Source organism: Amyelois transitella, chromosome 24, assembly GCF_032362555.1.
Source record: "Amyelois transitella isolate CPQ chromosome 24, ilAmyTran1.1, whole genome shotgun sequence".
Taxonomy (NCBI): domain Eukaryota; kingdom Metazoa; phylum Arthropoda; class Insecta; order Lepidoptera; family Pyralidae; genus Amyelois; species Amyelois transitella.
The window spans coordinates 4,048,962-4,070,170 of record NC_083527.1 but is presented as its reverse complement, the minus strand read 5'-3'; the positions used below and the strand labels follow the sequence as shown (position 1 = coordinate 4,070,170).

The 21,209-nt window shown below is 39.1% G+C and overlaps 1 protein-coding gene across 1 annotated transcript; it reads left to right on the top strand.

Moving 5' to 3' along the window:
• The first annotated feature begins 328 nt into the window (after positions 1-328).
• LOC106135806 (E3 ubiquitin-protein ligase RNF123) lies at positions 329-21,041 on the top strand. Its single transcript, XM_060951398.1, has 35 exons — positions 329-459; positions 1,255-1,366; positions 2,040-2,106; positions 2,729-2,871; positions 3,634-3,827; positions 5,573-5,698; positions 6,153-6,303; positions 6,697-6,852; positions 7,228-7,410; positions 7,784-7,936; positions 8,333-8,442; positions 8,638-8,756; positions 9,148-9,201; positions 9,473-9,582; positions 10,002-10,121; positions 10,504-10,610; positions 10,860-10,967; positions 11,296-11,384; positions 11,888-11,993; positions 12,795-12,942; positions 13,367-13,470; positions 13,987-14,071; positions 14,344-14,493; positions 14,824-14,918; positions 15,207-15,277; positions 15,553-15,678; positions 15,952-16,114; positions 16,504-16,641; positions 17,496-17,569; positions 17,816-17,955; positions 18,386-18,571; positions 19,235-19,405; positions 19,749-19,857; positions 20,238-20,430; positions 20,942-21,041. Exons 1-35 carry the CDS (start codon positions 329-331, stop codon positions 21,039-21,041), a joined length of 4,392 nt encoding a protein of 1,463 aa, XP_060807381.1.
• The last annotated feature ends 168 nt before the right edge of the window (positions 21,042-21,209 follow it).

The following is a 21,209-nucleotide window of genomic DNA, read 5'->3' as shown; positions in this document are numbered from 1 at the left end:
ACTTAACGCCACTATGAACACACACTTTGAACTATCGCTTGTTTGTTTGTAAAAGGTATCTTTATTGCACTTAAATTTGTACAATTACAAGCAATAATACACAAATTGTACATACGTAGTAAGAAAAAGAAATAAATTACTTACAATGGCGGTCTTATCCCATTATGGGAATGCGTTGCCTTAAAACTTTTAAGGCACACAAACTTCGGCCGCATTACACTCCCTTCTTAACTTTTATTACTACTATTTGTACGTTACGTACAAACGTTTCTAACATTTGCGTATCTTTACTTACCTTTCCTTTCATTTTCAGGGTATTCCATTGGTTATGATGAACGTCCTCCGCACCATGTTCGGGGTATGCAGCAGCTCAGCAGAGAAGGGGGAAGTTCATGATACCGTCAGAAGAGTTTTTGGGAACGACATGGTCTTGAAGGACAACACTGACAGACACAGCCAGTGAGACAACATTTTAACGCTATTTTTATTATAGCTTTTTGTTTTTTACGCTATAGGTTTCTATAGCGTAGCGTAGCGACTCTTTTTGGGAATGACATGGTCATACAGGATAACACTGATGGACTAGCCAATGAGAAAAAAAACTTTCAATTTATATCTCTCTAAAGTTTATTCTGTTTCTATATATATTTTTCTTACCATAGCTTATTACTTAAAACTAATTTAACATTGAGAATAGAAACATTAGAAATCAGAATCGGGGCCCTTAATAAAAGCGAAGCGGCGGTCGCACCAACAAAAATTGTCTAGAGTTTATCTGCCAGCAACCGACCATAAACATTTGCCATATATTTTACAACATGTGAAGTAGATATTACTGAACTTTGAATCTATTGTGCTGTAAATTTTATGGTACAATAAAGAGTTAACTTTAAATAGCTGGGAACGCAACTGGATGTTCTATACCTATATAAGCTCACAATTAAATTGTTTATTTTATTTTGGAAGGAGTTAAATAACTTCGACAACGAAGAACTATTTGTGAATCTCAAATTTATTACTAAGCCATTGTAAATAAACGTGGTCTTATGACTATTGGCTCTGTCTACCCGTATACTTATGTAATACCCCGTGATTATAAGAGAGAGTGAGGTGAAGTGAATTCGTTGTCTAGTTCCATTCCCACCTTCCTTTTATACTATATATATGAATACTCATGTCATAACACGGGATGAGTTTGATCCAGCATGGAAAAAATAAACCCCTCTTGCTAGTCCATCAATATTTTTATTATAGAAGGAGTAAATATGTCAGCCACATACGGGAGAATCTTCCGAAGTTATTGGACGTAAAAGCGGTTCCCCACAAACCGAAGTCGGGGAAGAAACATGTGCCAATTGTTGCTGAGGTATGCTGGAAATTGTGGAATCTACTCTATACATTATTTTCCTATCTTTGACGTATGTATTCCAATAGATCAGTTACTTTTCAACTGCCCTTAACATTAGACTCTCTCTCATCTGCGTGTTCCCGGTCGCACCCTCCACAGAAGTGTTTCGGGCCCGGGGTCCGCCTACAGCTACTAAGGGGGGACTTAATTTTAGAGGTCCTGTCCAAATCAGACAAGGGTACATATTTTTTTACCGGTCGACCTTTCGTGAAGTGTCATGAAAAGTAGAAGACGTAGTCTATGACCCAGTCCTCCGGCAATCTAACTATATTCATTCCCGATAGCACTCCGAGCTTAGAAACCAATAGAAAATATAAGATCCTTATAATTAATATATAAAACTCAAACAAATTGAAGAAATCATTCAAATACATACATACATTCATATACTCGTAATGACGTCTATGTACTTTGAGAGAACGAGATTCAATTAGGGACAGGTTGCTAGCCTATCGCCTAAAAGAAGAATCCCAACTTTATAAGCATATCTTTTAGTCGCCTTTTACGACGTCCATGGGAATGAGACGAGGTGGTCCTATTCTTTTTTTTTGGTGCCGGGCTCAACACAGCATAAACGTGAAAACATTTAAGAAATCTGTTGTAACCACTTTACTTTTTGATGTTTCTTCAGACCCCAGAAACTGACGACCGACCAGGCCGGGTTGGCCCCAAGATCGTGGTGTTCGATGCTACTACTGGTGAGGTGAATTCGTCGTCTACAGTTCCAATCCACCGTTTATTTTTAGCTTCAACAATCCATTCGAATACCCATGATTGGACATATTCCATATAACAATACTTTTTCAAAATAGGTATACATATATATGTGAAAGTAAATGCTGCCGTTTTCGCCAAAATTTGTTTTAACCCGACTGATGATCGAGTTGTAATATTTAGCAAAATTATTTTGGGCCGCTGCTTTAAAATAATCTGCTATGGGAATCTGTATTAAGATAAAGTGCTCTTGCTCTTAAGATTTATTCTACAAGAACATTCACAGAAACGCCTTTTTTGCTGTCATAAACCACTGCCTTATGTATTACCAACCTTAAATGTTCTTCATTCAAGTGCCGTGTGGTTCCCGGAACTAATTTAAAAAGAATAGGACCGCTCCATCTCGTGCCCATGGGTGTCGTAAAAGGTGACTAAAGGATAGATGGGTTAGCATCCTGTCACTATTTGAATCTCAATTATACCATTAAGCCAAACAGCTGAACGTGGCCTATCAGTCTTTTCAAGACTTTTGGCTCTGTCTACAAACTGATATAAACGTGATTATTGTATGTATGTATGTGTCATATCATATATATCATATTTCAGGTACCGGCAGATTAGTTTTAGTTGGTGATGAGAGGGTCAGCGTCCAAGGGTTGTCTAGCTTTGCGACTATAAGAGCAACCGCGTGTGCTTTCGCTGGCAGATGGATGTATGAAGTCCAACTAGGAACTAAAGGAATTATGCAGGTTTACTTAAAGCAGTAAATTCATCATTCATTAGGTATTTTATTTACCTCAGCATCAGGAGTATATATGTATTTGTTTTAGTATATCGTACACACATATATATATAGTTGTCATCACGCCTCGTTTTCAAGGAGGAAGATATTTTGCGTCATCCCTAAAATGAATTTGGTCTACTCAGTATAGAATTCATCATGATAATCATATAAACTCCACCATAGGCAAAGAAAATTAACTCATTAGCCCATTACACCAGTTTGTTTCTGTAGAAAAAGTCATTGGATCTGGATATAATATTTATTATTTTTGTACATACATACAAACATAAAATCACGCCTCTTTCCCGGAGGCAGAGTCTACCTCTTTCCACTTGCCACGATCTCTGCATACTTCCTTCTCTTCATCCACATTCATAACTCTCTTCATGGAAGCTTGGCGGTTTCGGGTACTCTTGACCTGACCCTTTATCAGGACGTCCTTAATTTGATCAAGATACGTTCGTCTAGGTCTTCCCACTCCGACCTTTCCCTCCACACTCTTTGTATATCTGCTTAGTCAACCTACTTTCATTCATCCTCTTTACATGACCGAACCATCTTAACATACCCTTTTCTACCTTTTCTATTCCTGTAACTACATCTTCTTTCACATCACAACATTCCCTTATCACGCTGTTCCTTATCCGATTATATATATGTATATCCGATATTTTTTCTCTATCATTTAAAAAGCCTTTCATAATAATTCATCTCAATCTCTTTTTAGATCGGCTGGTGCACAGCGAACTGCATGTTCTCCATGGACACGGGCGTTGGAGACACTTCGAACTCGTATGCTTACGACGGAGGCAGGGTTCGAAAGTGGAATGTGGCGACGTCTCCGTACGGCCAGGCTTGGCTTCCAGGGGACGTCATAGCGTCTTGCATCGATTTGGACAAGGGCACGTTGGAATATTATAGGTAACTCTTTAATACAGTAAGTTAAGTTCACTTCCACGCTGTGAGAAGCTGCCTTCGAGAAGAATAACATAAGATTCTCCTTTTATAACCACAAACGGACAAAATAATGCAACTGTTGAAAGTGGTAAGTTACTCGAATCAGAAGTTCCCAGTCCTAAATCTCGGTCATAGGTGAATAATGGTTTAGCCATAAGCAGCGCCGTGTGGTTCCCGGCACTAATAGAAAAACGAATAGGACCACTCCATCTCTCTCCCATGGATGTCGTAAAAGGCGATTAAGGTAAGCTTATAAACTTGGGATTCTTCTTTTAGACGATGGGCTAGCAACCTGTCATTATTTGAATCTCAATTCTATCTTAAAGCCAAATAGCTGAACGTGGCCTATCAGTCTTTTCAAGACTGTTGGCTCTGTCTACCCCGCAAGCCCCGCAAGGCAAAGGGAACTCGTATGCTTACGACGGTGGCAGGGTTCGAAAGTGGAATGTGGCGACGTCTCCGTACGGCCAGGCTTGGCTTCCAGGGGACGTCATAGCGTCTTGCATCGATTTGGACAAGGGCACGTTGGAATATTATAGGTAACTCTTTAATACAGTAAGTTAAGTTCACTTCCGCGCTGTGAGAATGATAAGAAGAATAAGCTATGAAGACAAAAGGTTCTCCTTTTATAACCACAGATGGACAAAATGTGGCCGTGTGGTTCCCGGCACCAATAGAAAAAAGAATAGGACCACTCCATCTCTCTCCCATGGATGTCGTAAAAGGCGATTAAGGTAAGCTTATAAACTTGGGATTCTTCTTTTAGACGATGGGCTAGCAACCTGTCATTATTTGATTCTCAATTTTATCTTGAAGCCAAATGTGGCCTATCAGTCTTTTCAAGACTGTTGGCTCTGTCTACCCCGCAAGCCCCGTAAGGCAAAGAGAACTCGTATGCTTACGACGGTGGCAGGGTTCGAAAGTGGAATGTGGCTACGTCTCCGTACGGCCAGGCTTGGCTTCCAGGGGACGTCATAGCGTCTTGCATCGATTTGGACAAGGGCACGTTGGAATATTATAGGTACATACATACATATGATCACGTCTATATCCCTAGCGGGGTAGACAGAGCTACCAGCCTTGAAAAGACTGATAGGCCACGCTCAGCTGTTTGGCTTAGTGATAGAATTGAGATATAATTGGATATTATAGGTAACTCTTTAATACAGTAAGTTAAGTATCACTTCCGCGCTTTGAGAAGCTGCCTTCTAGCTGAATAAGCTATGAAGACAAAAGGTTCTCTTTTTATCACCACGGGCGATAGGATAAGAAGTGCAACTGTTGAAAGTGGTAAGTTACTCGAATCAGAAGTTCCCACTCCTGGATCTCGGTCATAGGTGGTGGTTTAGCCATAAGCAGCGCCGTGTGGTTCCCGGCACCAATACAAAAAAGAATAGGACCACTCCATCTCTCTCCCATGGATATCGTAAAAGGCGACTAACGGGTAGGCTTATAAAATTGGGATTGTTCTTTTAGGCGATGGGCTAGCAACCTGTCACTATTTTGAATATCAATTCTATCATTAAGCCAAATAGCTGAACGAGGCCATTCAGTCTTTTTAAGACTGTTGGCTCTGTCTACCCCGCAAGGGATATAGACGTGATTATATGTATGTATGTATGCCATAAGCGGCTTCTTGTACTTATATTTGCAATTATTTACCCTCTTTTTCGCGTCAAATGTAGACTAAAGGTAGATTGTCATTGCAGGAATGGAGTATCCATGGGTATTGCCTTTGACAAGGTGTCACACGGCGCAGGCGTGGCATACTTCCCTGCTGTCTCATTAGCTATGCAAGAACATCTTTATGCCAACTTCGGTCATGTGCCGTTTGTGTGAGTATTTCAAGAATTTATATATGTTCTTATTATTACTTTTATCGAAGTTTATATATAATAATTGGAGGCGGTAGTAGACATAATTTGATTTAAGTTTAAAAGTTTAAGATGTCAACAGGTCATACCTCGTATCCAATTTTGAAAATAAATTTATTCTAACCTAATATGAAGTATCTATCAAAATGTCTGGATAATAAAATTAAAAATCCAATTATGTATATTTAAATTTGTCTCGAGGAACAACAACTTTAACTTTAAGAATAAGGGTTTTCGCCTATTGCAATAACAGTTTATACGCGGTGGATAAATTTTCTTTGCTAACCTACTCTGGGATCATGATTATAGCTGGGCTCTTCTAAAGTAGGACGCAATCGAGACAAAGACTAGAAAACCTATTTGAATGATTTGGTACATTAAATTTTAAGTTCAAAGTTCATCTCAATTGCTTCAGATTCCCTGTTGAGTCGTACAACCCGTTACAAGCCGCGCCTTACAAGGAATGCGCCCGCGCAACACTACTCTTCAAGTATCTTGACGCGCTTCTCGATGAGCTGACTCATCTATCTGATCTTAAACCTGCTGTCACAGCGAAGAGTAGTAAGGTAATCCTTATGATTAAGTAGTATTATTTATAAGTAATCCTTATTATTCCTTTTCAGTAGTCTTTGAATTAACTGAGGCCTTAGAAATTTTTATTAGTGGTAGCCTATGTGTTTAATTTGTAGCCTGTGTACACGATACTTAAGAAATAAACACCTCTTCCCGATAGATTTTATAAAAGGCTGATGCTCGTACGTTAGGGAAAACATCGTGAAAAAAACCTTCATTTATTATCGGGCAACTGTTGCGCAGGTTGGACAAGAATCGCTTCGTCTAAAAACCTGACTTACCAAATTTCTGATCGTGGTCAAACTTCAAACTTCGCTTTTCTCCGGAAAAGTGAGAACGCAGGAAACAATGATGATGAAACTACAACCAAAAACATTACATTTCAGACAAAGTCCGAGAGTTCTAAAGCGGCAGAAGAAGAGGTAGCGCTCCGTATCCACAGCAACGAAGCGTACAGCCCAAGAGCATCGCCCCACGCAATAGCGGATACACAGACCGCTCAGAACGCACAAAACGCAGAGATGAGGAAGATGTCCAAAAAGGTAGATATGATTTCATCATAAATTTTACGTAATTTGAAAATCAGATAGTTACTTAATTACTTAAAAAATATCTTGGCAAATTTAGAACGACCTGCCTTTTTAAAATTGTTGAAAATAAAGATGTAAAATTGTCAAGTAAAACTATTGCTGACTAAAATTTGATTTAATCAAACGTAATCCATTGGGAAAACCTTCGTTACCTACCATTATAAAAGCTCTCGCATTTTAATCGTTACTGATTTGAATTAATTTATATCGCATGAAATCCATTGGGAATATCTGTAAAAAAATCTGTTACTTCAAAATTTATTTACCTAAACCACATGCCATAAAAAATTTGGTAACCACACCACTAAACACGTGGCTCTTTATCAGGCATTCCTGACATCACTGGCCAGGATAGTAGTAGTGGAGCTGGGTAATACCCTTCGTGTGTCATACGTGGTGGTCTCCGAGCTGCTGCCAAGGTTCCGTGCGCATCTGGGGATCAAGTCCAAGGGGTTCAACCCGGATCAGTATGCTTTGGAGTTCTATTTGAAGAGCAGAGACGAGAATTTTGTTAGTATCAAAAAAGGTTTTGATTGCCACAATTTTTTGGCGTTGAAAACTTTTTTATTTAAGCTTGCAGACCCTTTTAAAAGAGATTCAGAAACTGTGTCAATCTTAATATATTTGTCAGACAATCTAATCCATTTCAACCTTTAAATATAGTAAATAGCCTGATTCTGTTGTTACGTAGTGCAGAACCTTTCATAAGTGTTTATGATGACCATCTGTTTTGAAGAAGCAGCCGCACAACCCGTTTAGTATCCAACTTCCTGATTACGGAATGACTACTAGCAATAGTAACAGAAATGTTAGTTATTGCTTAAAATCATAATTGAGAGGTGAGGGCTACGTGTAATTGACTCCAACTTCCAAAAAATTTCAGAAGGACCAATCAACGAAATTCCTAGCACAACCCCAGCCCCGTCTCTGCACCCTTCTGGACTTACTGTGGACGTTTCTGGATGAGGCTGCTGTTTGTGACATGCTGGAGCACTGCGTGGTCCGAGAATGTCTTATGTTCGACGTGGTGTCTCCTGTTAGCATTTTCTTACATCTAATACGTACACATTTATTAGTTTTCGTGTGGGTAATACTCCAAGTGTCACAGCATTTGCTGGTGTTTGACCCAGTTACGACCTCTCTGGGAGCCAGGCGTTCTCTTTGAACCAAAAACCAGGAATGAGTACCGTTTGACCCTCTTAACAGGGAAACCTTACCACTTTCTTAACCTTAACATTTAGTCACCTGAAATGTACTGTTTTTCAAACGATGTTTTCCCTCACCGTTAGAGCATCGGTTAGTCGTCAAACGAATGTACGTATCTGGACTACTAATGACTGGTTTACTTACCACTATTTGTTAAAAGTTCTTTTTTTTAACAGCGGACTTTCTCCTGCCGTAAAACTATAATATTATTATTTTATGTTTTCAGGACATGCGTTTCATCCAACAAATAGAAGGAGTGTACGTGTTGAGTGGACTGATGCAGCACCGCGACACCAGGCATCACCTCGTCAAATACGTGTTCTTCAATAAAATCACGTTGGTTACCTTATTTTTTTAAAAATATAATTACACCTTAACCACCATCTTCCTTGCCTTCTGTTACTACATGCTAAGCTAAAACCTCTACTTATTCCCTTTTATTATATCTTAATGTTCTCTCTTCGGCGTAATGCTTTGTAAATAATCCGGTCAATGCTAATTTCACATTGTATCAAAATTATGTGGTTACAGTTTCGACAATTTCCTGAACGTAAAATGCCCAGACGACGGTGTTCTACGCTCGGTCATCAGAAAGCCGTGGTGGCAGCGACCCACGGCCGTCCACGGCGAGACCGACCCCAGGATCGCAGGTACGTTTACTATAAACCACACAAATAAGAAATTCATCACTTTCGCGTCCCATTGATGACTGTACAACTGTGTTGCACTGTGCCATCATCATACAACGGGATCCCCCCGGGACAAGGACCCCCGACGGGACGTATTTCTTAAAATTTTAATTAAGGTAGGAATATCTTTTATCATTTGTTTCTTGTTAAAGGAAACTTAAATTGAGTCGGGGGTCTTTTAAATTTAAATTTTATCATTTTAGTCAGCGCTCATCTACGGCATCTACCTATGAGATTGCGTTGTTACCTCAACACCATTTCGTATATCATTATTTTTATCTCAGCTTAAATATGTACCTACTCATAGCTATATTTTTTTGGAATTGTCTCATAATCTTCTAACTTGTTTTAGAGATGACAGAAAAAGGAACTATAAGAAAGTCTTCGTTCGCGCCATCAGTTTCTGGTAAGCAAATTTCTAATCTTTATTTTGGTATGTCCCTGGTTTTACAAAACCAGATTTTATTATTTTCCTACAGAACCTTCGCAAAAATACATTGCTTACATAGATAATTATAATTTTAACTTTTGGTTACTTTAGACTCTCAACATCATCTTCATTTTCCTGACATTTGTCCTGGTTGCGTCCACCCTTGACAGGATTCTTGGGTCCTATGACCATAATCCTGGAGAATTTATCGAAAAGCACATTAACAATAAATTTATTTTTCACGAAGATAAAATTTCGCGAATACTACCAGCGCCAGACGACTCCGCTGTAGAAGCTCAATATAAAGAAGATTGTGACAAAATCACCAAAGCCATTGAGCCATTGGAACAGATTCAAGTTAGTTATTCTGCTGTACAGTTTTTACCTAGCTACTTTCCCTTAGTAATTTTATTTATTTACTCATAATCGCGATTATTGGGCGGGCAGTCGTCCCCAAATGTAATATTTCAACAAAAATATTTCAGGTTCGACAAAACATGTCGTGGATTTAATGTTATTTTTTGATGAAACTTAGATATTGCTATACTTATCAGTGGTTGAAAGATTAAATCCCCTTTAGGTATAGTACATAAAAACTATGGTGCAGTCTACTAGTCTCTGAATTTGAAGCCTCACCACATCACCACTCTCCAAAATCACTACTCTTAAATTGTTTTCGCATGTATCGGGAGTAATCGGTACGTGTGGAAATGGTACATAGTGTACAACAAATGATTAGAAAATATTTTCTACACTAACTTTTTGTTTTCATACAGTTGGAATTTCTCCTCATGCTGCTGGACAACTCGGACGGGACCAACATGGTGCCTTCCACAAGAAAGATATTCCTGGAGAAGTTCAAGAGATACATCATGGACAATTGCATTTTGGACATGGTTTTGGTCATTTTTTTCTTTTGATATTAACATATCTGTTTCGGAAAGACTTTTATCTGACACCAAGGTCGAGTCGTTAAAACTTTGTTTCGCAATGTAAAGGATAAATTTTTATTTCCACTTAGTTTAAGACATTACTGTTGTGCCATAGTCACCCGATAAAAAAAATATATTGAACCACTTCTACAACCACTACTAATGATTCCACTTCTACAAAACATGTTTTTTCGTGTCTAATATTTCAAAATTTTTCTCTTGATGTGAAAGTATACTTACGTATATCAGAGACAATGCATACGTTCTTCCTGGGAAGGACACAACAAAACTTTTGAAAAATAACATTATCAAAACGTCCTCGGTATCGAAATGTTTTATTCATCAGAGGCTGTTCAACATTTCCCGCAACTCCCCGGCTATCTCCTGGTGCTGCCACGCGAGACTGCTCACGGCTGTCTTCAAACTGTTCGCCGAAAACCCTATTGGAAACCCGTAAGGCTTCTTCTTGTATCAATATTAACCCTTCGAAGGTTAACATTGTATCTGCCTTAGTAGTAATCGGCTTCCACGATTTTGTGGTAGGAACCACGTAAAATTGTTGATTTAACTGTTCGCCGGTAATACCCTATCTATGTAAGCTTTATCCTAATACTGAGAGATCATAAACTGCTGCCAAATATGGTTAAATAAAAAAAAAGTTCAACTTTATAGTAAAATAAGTCGGTTGTCATTGTATTTCAGTCATCTTCCACCACATCTCCCTCCACGGACCTTCATCGATGGGGAGTTGGACTTCTATAACGTTGACCGTTTGGGCGGTGTCCTGCCATTCCTGGTCAGGACTTTGCGGTAGGTAATTTTTTGTCCCTGTATGGAATTCCTGTTCCATAATAACGAGCGGACAGGAGCTATCCATTCAAATCCTTTAAAATGATCACTTTTAGAGTTAAAATAGATTTGAATAGGATAGCTTCCAACTCGTTTAGCCATACTAATTGGACAGGTCTTATTAAAGATGGATGTTGTACGATGGTCTTGTTAAAAATGGATGTAAGTATTTCTGTGATGATCGATATTATCACATAAGACTTATGGAGATTCGGCGCAGAATTATTATTTGAACGAAGCATGCAGTTGAGATTGTTTATTTTATAATCATTTGCAATCGTGTTGACAGACAAGATCTGATCAGCGTACTGGGGGAAGACAACCCCTTCATACAGAGCTTCGAACCCAGCTACAACCGAGCCGGTGGAATCGACACAGGTAATAAGACAACATTTTTTAATGGAAGAAGTAAAGCCATTTTATTATCATCAGCTCACCTATTCAAAATTATCTGACTTGTCTACTCTTGGATCATGGTCGTGGCAGACTATGAGCTTCTTTACACTGAGAACGCAAAAAGAACAAACGTCAGAAGGCCACCGACTGTAAAATCTTGACCAAATCTTTTCATACTGTAAAATGTACTAGAGTTTTGCTGACACTTTGGCCCCATGGGTTTTCACGAAATGAATATTATATATAATAGTCTTTAAAAATCTGAAGGTTTTGTAATATACGACATATAATCGTCTGTTCCAATGCAGAAAAGACAGAGCAAAATTTTATTCAGCATCGGTTCGGTTAAGTAGATTTCTAAAGTTTTCTTTACAAGGCAAAAACCAATATTCTTTCTATAATGACTATGATAGTAAAGACTAGTATGGTATTTACAACCACTTAGCATGAAACAAATGTACTAGATCCAGTAGGTACCTTCTCAGGTGTGAGCGACATGACCGCCGGCTCCCCGGGGCTCGCGACTTTGCCCCAAGTCATATCGTCCATGGCGCGCTTCATGCACCCCCAGATGCCTCCAATGCCTAACAGGTAAGGTAAAAATATACTTAATCGGTACAAAAAAAGGAAGACTGGGACTTTTTCTGACAGCCAACTAACCTAATGCTGCAAATTAATACTTGAACAAATGCCTGTGCCACTCCCAGGTAGATGGGAGAGCCTGAAACAAACCTGACTTGGGGTGATGGATATGCGCAGTGCCTAATGCCTTCAAAGTGAAGTCGCTGTAAACTGGACAAAATTAAAAAAGAAAAGTTGGATCCAAATAATTGCGAATCAGGGTGTAACAACACAGTACCTACCCCGAGCACTTAATTTAAAAGCAAACGTCTGTAAATTCAATCAGAATTAGTTGTGATGTGATAGAGTAACTTCAATATCTACGAATGTGAAATAGAATATCACCCAATCACCCACGCTTTGAGAACAGACAATTTTAACAAATTCAAAGAACTTGTTCACCGTACTGTCTATCGCCCCTGTTTTTCGTCGAGACAGATAATCTAAAAAAAAATTTTAATAGGTTTCTTAAAACTTCATTTCCACAAACTCAAAGGCTCGGTGATTGCCACCATTTCGGTATCCAGGTGTTACGTGTTAATGACTGTGAAGACAGCGGCTATATTAGTTTCTTAAGTGATTCGACAAAATTAATAACACAAAGCGACCATGATTAGCCTTCACATTTAAAGGCTTGAAACCATTAGTTCAACTTTAACGGGCTACCTAACCTTGATAATTTGAAACGATTACATTTCTACATAGTTTCTATTATATTCAAACTATTAACCAAAACTATTGATTCAACTTATTTGCCGCCTTTATCATCAGAACCACAGGCGAGACAGCACTGGCGCTGAAGGGGGCTCGCTCCATGATGCCCGGCGCTGGTGCCATCGACACCAGATCAGCGCACTTGAGACTGCTTGATGGTCTACTGGCATTGTACCATGGAGCCGCTATCAAACATGCTGAAAAGGTCAGTTATCTTTTAGACCTAGTCGTTATATCTGTCTCCTAGAGGAGGGTTCGTATTGCTTCATAACTCCATTTGCCTTGTACAAATATTTACTTCAGTATCTTTGAATCATGGAGCTGTTATAAAACATGCTGAAAATGTGGACAGTAATAAAAGTTAAATAATTTATGTAAGCATTCGGTTCAAACCAGCTCTTTAATTATCAGAATAGGAATTCTAGATAATGCATAGGTATTAAGAGGCCGATTGATGTAAACCACATCCTGGTTGTTGTCGAAAACTTAAGCCGAATTACGTGCCTACATTCTGCATTTGGCAGATCCTGAGTGTATAAAGTACCTAACAGCTAAGTACAATATTGATAAAATAACAGAATATTTAACCAATGGCTCTAAATATTCTTGAAAATTGTTTCAAACGACAGCTTTGTGAACTGCGAGACAATCAGCTGGACATGGCAGACTGCCTCCACGACATCGAGTGCCGGATACACGCGGTCTCCACGGAGATGCAGAACGATGTAGGTGTGTTTGTTTGTTAGTTACATTTGTTGGTGATCAACTGGTCGCATGGATCAGGAAAATTTATTTAGGTGCAGTTAGACATTGTCAGAGGCGAAGGTAAAAATGGTAACGCTCCATGCAATTGCATTATCAAATCCTAGATCGTGATCGTTAGCAGACCCTGGGCTCCTCTTCCTGGACAGGGCTTACTGGTATAAATGCCCGGGAGAATATTCTTAAAATTTAAAACTTGACTAACTCACCATCATCATCCCTGAAATTTTGGAACGATTTTGACAAATTCTTATTTTCTCTTAGTTAGGGAGTCAGTGAAAACTTAACAGTATATTGTTTTTTTAGTCCCTTATTGAGAGCATTCTGTACATTTACTGTAAAAGTTTTACACTGATTCCCTCTTCCCCTGACTGGAAGAAAATAAGAACTCGTATTGACCAAAACATTTTTACTGGAAACATCGAGGGAGATAGCATCGACCGATTGAATTTTAATAATTGCCTTGTTTTCCCAAAGATTCTAAAAGGGAGATATCAGACCAGGATAAAGTGAAGAAACAGTTAATGGAGAAGATACTCAATGAACTAGAGAGATCCAAATCCATTTATGAGGTAATTTGAGAAAATGTCAATTTTTGTTATACGATAAAGATAAAGAAAATACCTAAAACTGGCTATAAAGTGGAGAAAGAAAAATCGGATCTTGAAAACCCGAAGCATCCAATCGATGGAAAGTACCACTAAGATCAGAGAAAGACTGAAAGATGCGAGAGAGATTGGCAAAGACGATTGCATTCCTTCTCCAAATTTTGTGAATTTCTACCTTTTACTAAACACTTCTAATATCATTTCGTTAGAGTATAAACAAGAGTTCATAATTTTAGGAGAAATTGGAAGCTAGCGCTCTGAACATGGGATGGGTGATCGGCGCCATTTGGACGAGACAGAGACAGTTAGAACTGGCTAAACATTTTGCTGGGGCCCTGCATTCTCTTAGGCTATCTTCTGATAACGACTACGCTGCTCATATACAGGTACTTATATGACACTATGTAATAACAATGTTTTCTGCCTTTATTATCCTGTTCTTGTTTGTGATTCCTGGCTCATTTCAAGATCACTTCGTGTCCCTCGTGGGTGTCTAACAAGACTTAGGAAATATACTTTCACCCAGAACAACAATCAATGTCCTGTTGCTTTGCCTCATTGACAAGGTACCATAAGTCAGGCGGATTTGTTTCAACTATTTAACCTTTTCCGATTGGTTCATAAAAGCTTGACGCATAAAAGTCAAGTAGATATGTACAAAGCATAGTGCGGTTACCTTGCGAAATAATGTATATAGTTACTTACTATATTTCCAGGTAGCCAGTAAAGAAATTCTACCGGGAAAAAGTTCTCTAATAGGAGCAAGTTATGCTTCTCTACAATTGGAATACACATCAAGCTCAGATCAAAGGTTAGTTTTTCAGACAAGCTTTAACAATTTATTATTATAGATATTTGCATATTGAATACTTTCAAGACAAAGTTAACTTTACAAAATAAAAAATAAACGCCGTAGGAAGCAGTATTTAATTTCATATCAGCTAATTTAAGCCTGAAAATATCCTGATAAAAAAAAACTGTTATAGATAGAATAGTATATGTGCTATGCTTACTCTTTGATATTATTATGTTCTGCGATTAACTGTACACTTAATGGCTCGAACAGTTCAGCGTATGTGAAAATTTCATTACCTTCTAGCCCACAAAGTCCAAGATCAAGAGTGACAACGCCAGGAGTGGGCTCTAATGCGCAACTTGGTGCATCTAGTCGTAAGTAGATTTTTAGCGACATCCTAAGCAGTAACGAACAAAGGTAATTTGTCTTTAAGTATTGCCCTGCCATTCGAGGGGTGGACCACAATTGTTTATTAATGTACCTTTAATTCAAAAAAGAAGAAATGGTACTTTTGAATGATTACTTCAATGTCTTTTCAAAAGAGAGTACTCTAAAGAGAGAGCAATAGAAAAAGCTACTTGATGAAAAAATTATACGTCTGAATATAGCCGAAGTTATAATTGAGACTTGGAATATAACGTGTTTTCAGAAGGCCAGGACTATGCAGATTCTCTATTCGCTTTCGTTCCTGAATACCATGTGGACGCGATGTTGGAACTGTGTAACACGTTGCGACTGTACATGCACCCCACTGTACCGGTGCATCAGATCCCAGGTTAGTTAGTTCATTTGTTTCTAATGTCTGTCATCATCAACGGACCGCGGACGCTGAAGAGTTTGAGTGTGTTCCCAGTTGCCAGTTTTGAAGTAGTTCTATTCTGCTCTGCCAGAAATCACACAAGCTACAATTTTGAGATAAATATTAGCGCCAAATTGTGCCCTATCCAGCCACATCATTAATTTTTCATAAAATTACTTCCTTACTATTAAGTACTTACCCTACAACAGAACAGCCAACGAAAGTAACAAACAAAACATCTGTCATCAGAATGGGATGACCTAGTGGTATCCTGCGCATCATTTCTCTGCTCGGAGTTCGCTGATTCCCGGATTGTCTTGGCCAGCACCAGGGAGTCCTTAGTCCAGACATTGGCATCTTTCGCTACGCAGCAGGTCACCATGAGGGCTATAGAAAGGGTGCCTCTGAAACAGTGAGTTTTACATTTGCAATGTATATTGTCATCATTTTTGACGCGCACGCGCACTACAATATTTCTTCTGCCGAGTGGATTGTATTTGTTATTAATAGGAATACTTCAACTCGTTCCTTCTTGGAGGATCCAAGGTGGGTAAAGATGTTTTGATAAAGGGGATGAAGGCCAGACGACGCCTGCTTTGTGTAACTATGATATGTCATGTATTCCTTTATTATTGTCACTTCATATAAGGAGTATCCTTAGGGGAGACTCCGCATGGAGGAAATCAGAAGAGAATAATGATGAATCTACGCTTATATAAAATATCCTGCCATCCCATGAAACATTGACAAGAATATGCATAATTATTTGCTTATAAACTCATTTACTTGTTTCCTTCTTAGACAGATGTGCATGATAGAAGAGCTGGTGAAACCATATCAGAACAGAGCATGGGCGCAGTCAAATTGGGTGCTGGTGCGGTTCTGGCACGGCACTGGGTTTGGGTTCCACCACAGACAGTGGCCGCATCTTGCAGCAAAGTAAGCAATCTTTTCATATAGTTATAACCTCCTGCAACTCCTGTTCTACTGTGTTACTAAATAGAATCTTGGTAAAACTAACTTCAAATTTCCATTTCATTTCCATTCTTTTGATTTAGTAATCAGCTATGATGAAAGAGCACCTTTCTCGGTCTTTCACAATGAACATTCATTCCGACAATATGATACGTTATACGTTCAAAAAGAATTATTATTTCCATGGGTGGGATTCGCGATACAGCACGCAAAAGAGTTTTCGGTCAAATTGTACCAATCAATAATCGAAGCGAGATTGCAAGATATCACTTGAGTATAAGCACAGAATTATTAATAGTACTGTCGGTATTAGGTATTGTCCTCAGAATTCTGCCAAATCTATTATTTTGGACGAGACTCGGCGTCGGGAAACTTTTCAGATAAGACCTACTTTTATATAGTTCTTTCTGTCTGATGCCTGAGTTTTGAATGTAATTTATTTGAATTGTTCCCTTAAGATACTCTACAAAGTTTCTGGAAAATACAAGCTATATTGACTACTAAACAGTACGTGTCTATCTGATTTTGACTTAGTATAAAATTGGTACTTAACAAAAATTTTAAAAGCAAAATTTCGTAAACCATAAAGCGAGGACGATATTTAGAGGTTTTAGTGGGCACTGTACAGGACTTATGAAAAAAGATCCAGTTACATATCGTTTTCTACCAGACAAACAAGTTTATATTCCTTACTGGATTTTGATAAAAAGTGATACATACGATACATAATTTGACTGATAGCTATCGATTAGTACCTTTGTTTTAAGTGTGTGAAAAATCTTTATTGTTTAAATCTAAAGTTCGTTGTATTGCTGCAGGTATGGCGACAGGGAACCGACAGTCAATAACCTGGGCGCGAAAGTAGACGCCGGTCTTATGAGCCAGTGTTTCGGTAAATACTTACTTCAACAAGTTTCCCCATACCCTCTCTTTATCTCTTACAGAGATACGTTTATCTGTTAGCTAACTTAGAGTTTTAAATCCTTTATTAAAGTTTATTACTTCAAACCTTGACATTACATCATGTGGAACTAGTACTTTATTAGGAAAGTCTCGACCTGATCCAATGGTCTGATGCCTGGTTAAAGTTCTTTATGTGCAGATCTTTATGTGCAATAATGACAATTTGCAAATCCAGGTCCTTGCCCTTCGGAAGTAATTCAGAGCCGCATTAGAGAGTACCTGGCCCAGCACCCAAAAGAAGCGGCGTCCTTCCTCAACTCACTGCTCAGCCAACTCAACTGGGCTTTCTCCGAGTTCATCACTATGATGCAGGAGGTAGATACCTATTGTTCTGCGTGGTTTCCGGCACATCAGAATTGCTTCCCTCCATCTCTTTGCCATGGATTGGTTTGATCAGAGAATAAGAACATTCGTGTGACTAAGGAAAATAAAGACCTTCGCCTTGTTCCCTAAGAATCATGATCCAAGACAGTGTGATAAGGTTATTTGTTCTACGTCTGTACTTATTATGATCTCTGGGTTCCGAAGATCGATGACTTCGTAATGAGTAAATATGTAAAGTAAAAACTCAATTTTAACTTAAAACTGTTGGGTGTGTAAAAATAAAGACGTGATGTATATGAATTAGTTGTCCGTGATTTTCCAAATTTCTCACTCCTGAATCGTGATCATATCCGCTAGAGGACCATAAAACACACTAGGCTTTTACACTATGCATGTTTAGGTTTAACTTTGTTACTAACAGATGGACAGAGTAAGCGTGGACGCCCATCTGGAATCCCGTCAAATAAAACTGTGCGCGACCTGCTTCGACCTGTACCACGGCCTGGCGCGAGCTTTGGAGATGTGCATGTATTTGGCGCCGTACCTCGTCAGCAAACCTGAGGCCAGTGACAACCAAAACGAGCTGCTGCTTGGAAGAACTTGTCAGGTATTTTAAAGTAGTATTTTGTTTGGTACAGCTGCCGTATAGACAACTTGTTTATAATATACCAACGCTCTAGAGAAGTAAAGTCTCTGAATGCGCATAAAATCATATTCAGCTTTACATGGTAAAATTGACTGACGTTAACTTTCAACGTATATCTGGCCAATAAATGGATTTCGCCGACGATCTAGTGATACCCCGCGTCTTCGTCCGAGGCGGTGACACAATGTTCTCCAGGCAGGTGGCTTGGGGATTCACCGATACGGACAGGGTACTACGTCCAATTTGCATCTTCTGCTGTGAATTCTTTTTATTGTTATGGTAAGATGACGATGATAAAGCTAACTTGAAACGAATGATGATGTAGACCTTAATAAAATCTAATGGCAATAATAGGGACATTATCAGAAATCTGATTTGTTTTGCAATAAACTTCAGGGTAAAGGGTTAGTTCAAAAGTACCCGAAACCGCCGAGCTTGCTTGAAGAGAGTTATGAATGTGGATGAACCGAAGGAAGTATGCAGAGATCGTGGCAAGTGGAAAGAGGTAGTCTCTGCCTACCCCTCTGGGAAAGAGGCGTGATTTTATGTATGTATGAAAACTTCATATTATGTTATAAGGATAAGGCTGATGAAAATGATACCCTCTACAAGCGACCGTTACAGATGCTAATGGCAGTGATATCCCGCGTGTGCGTCCGGGGCGGTGGAGGCACAGGGTTCGCCCGGCTGGTTGCCCGGGGACTCCCCGACACAGACAGGGTGCACTACTACGTGGCTCTGGCGCCCGTCGCCGGCTGTCTTATTCGAATGCTGGATCCTAAGTTGTCGCCTGAGGTAAGCTCATAAAAAGGAGTAATTGATACGAGTATTAACTATTTCAATAGAGAAAGCTTTGCCATACAGCATTTCGGTAGGAGAGTGAGTCTCGTAAGCGAAAGACATGGTGCTAGAATTCTACTGAACTACTTATTGTGTTCATTTACACGATCAGTCATGACTGAACTTAAAAAAAAGATTTGGTGTTATTAAGAAACTCCGCTTTTTTAAATCCGGTTAATTAGAACGATAAACACATTAGTTGCATACTTACTGATGCTTTTACAGTGACCTCTATTGGAATAAATTACTTATTTTCCCTTGTTTTTTTGATCATTTTAATTTTCATTCTAATTTCCAGCATTTGGAAAAAGTGACGAAAGCTCTGGTGACGGAACCCCTTTTCCACACAGAAGGCTTGGAATTCATGTTGGGAAAAAATAAGCCGAAACAGTTCTCATTTTACAAATGTCAGTATTCAACATATGTACCTACACCATATTTTAAAATCTTGTCTTCTTACGACTGACACAACAACGTGACTTGATTAGTTGCGTCTTCATCTCCCTGGAGATCATTCCCAAGGGGGCGTCTGATTCTGCCTACATACTAAATGATCTGATTGCATCATCAGAATTCTTGTGAATGTTATAGCAGAAGTCGAGTCTAATACATAATACCTTCCAAAAACATCTTAGCGGGTCACAGTACCTTTAGCAGTGTTAGAGCCTAACTCATCGCTCCCAGTACAAACTTCTTCTCTCCACATTCTTCTCTTTCCATAGTGGTTAAGGTTTATCATTCTTCGCATGACAATTCTTGATATTTACCTTATTTTTTCCAAACAAAGACCCCGAAGACGTGACCCAAGACGAACTCAAGGCCCTAGAGATAGCAGTGGACAGATTGAAAGTGGCTCGGGACAGTATGGTGCGCGCGCGCTCCCCGGGCTCCAGCGGGGCGCAGTCCGACCTGCTGTGCACGATATGCTACGCGAGGCCGGCGGATACTGCCTTTGTGCCGTGCAATCACCATTCCTGCAGGCAAGATTTTGATACGCTCTCTTCTCTTTCCCTCTTCAGTCAGTTAGTGTGTTCCATCACAAATAATGTCCTTTTCTTTATTCCCGGTTCCCGGCACCAATAGGAAAAATAATGAACCACTCCATCTCTTTCCCATGGATTTCGTAAAAGACGACTAAGGGATATGCTTATAAACTTGAGATTCTTCTTTTAGGCGTCAGGCTAGCAACCTGCCTCTATTTGAATCTCAATTCTATCATTAAGCCAAACAGCTGAACGTGACCTGTCCTGTCAGTCTTTTTAAGACTATTAGCTCTGTCTACCCCGCAAGGGATATAGACGTGATTATATGTATGGCTGTATGTCTTTTTTTTTCATGGGCGAACACGAAACACAATAGCAGATTGGCCGTGTGGCGACTTATTGAGAAAATGGGTGTTAATCTTTTCTATGATACAAATATATGTATTTACACCAACATTTACCACATACAGCGATTATTTCTTTGATTAATACAAATATATAATTCCAGGGCCTGCATAATGCAGCACTTGCTGAACAGCAAGCAGTGTTTCTTCTGCAAAGCGGAGATCGAGTCGGTGAAGGAGATAGAGCCGGCGGGGAACAACTGAAAATGTGACATACCTACCTACACAATAAGATTTTCTAATATTTATTCCAGTTTTTAGAATATTTTACTTGTAATTTGCGAGATTAAAGACTGTTTTTTGTAGTTGTTCATTCTTTAATTTATAAGATTAGACCGTATTTCCTAAGCCGCAGCTTTGCTGGCCTGAAAT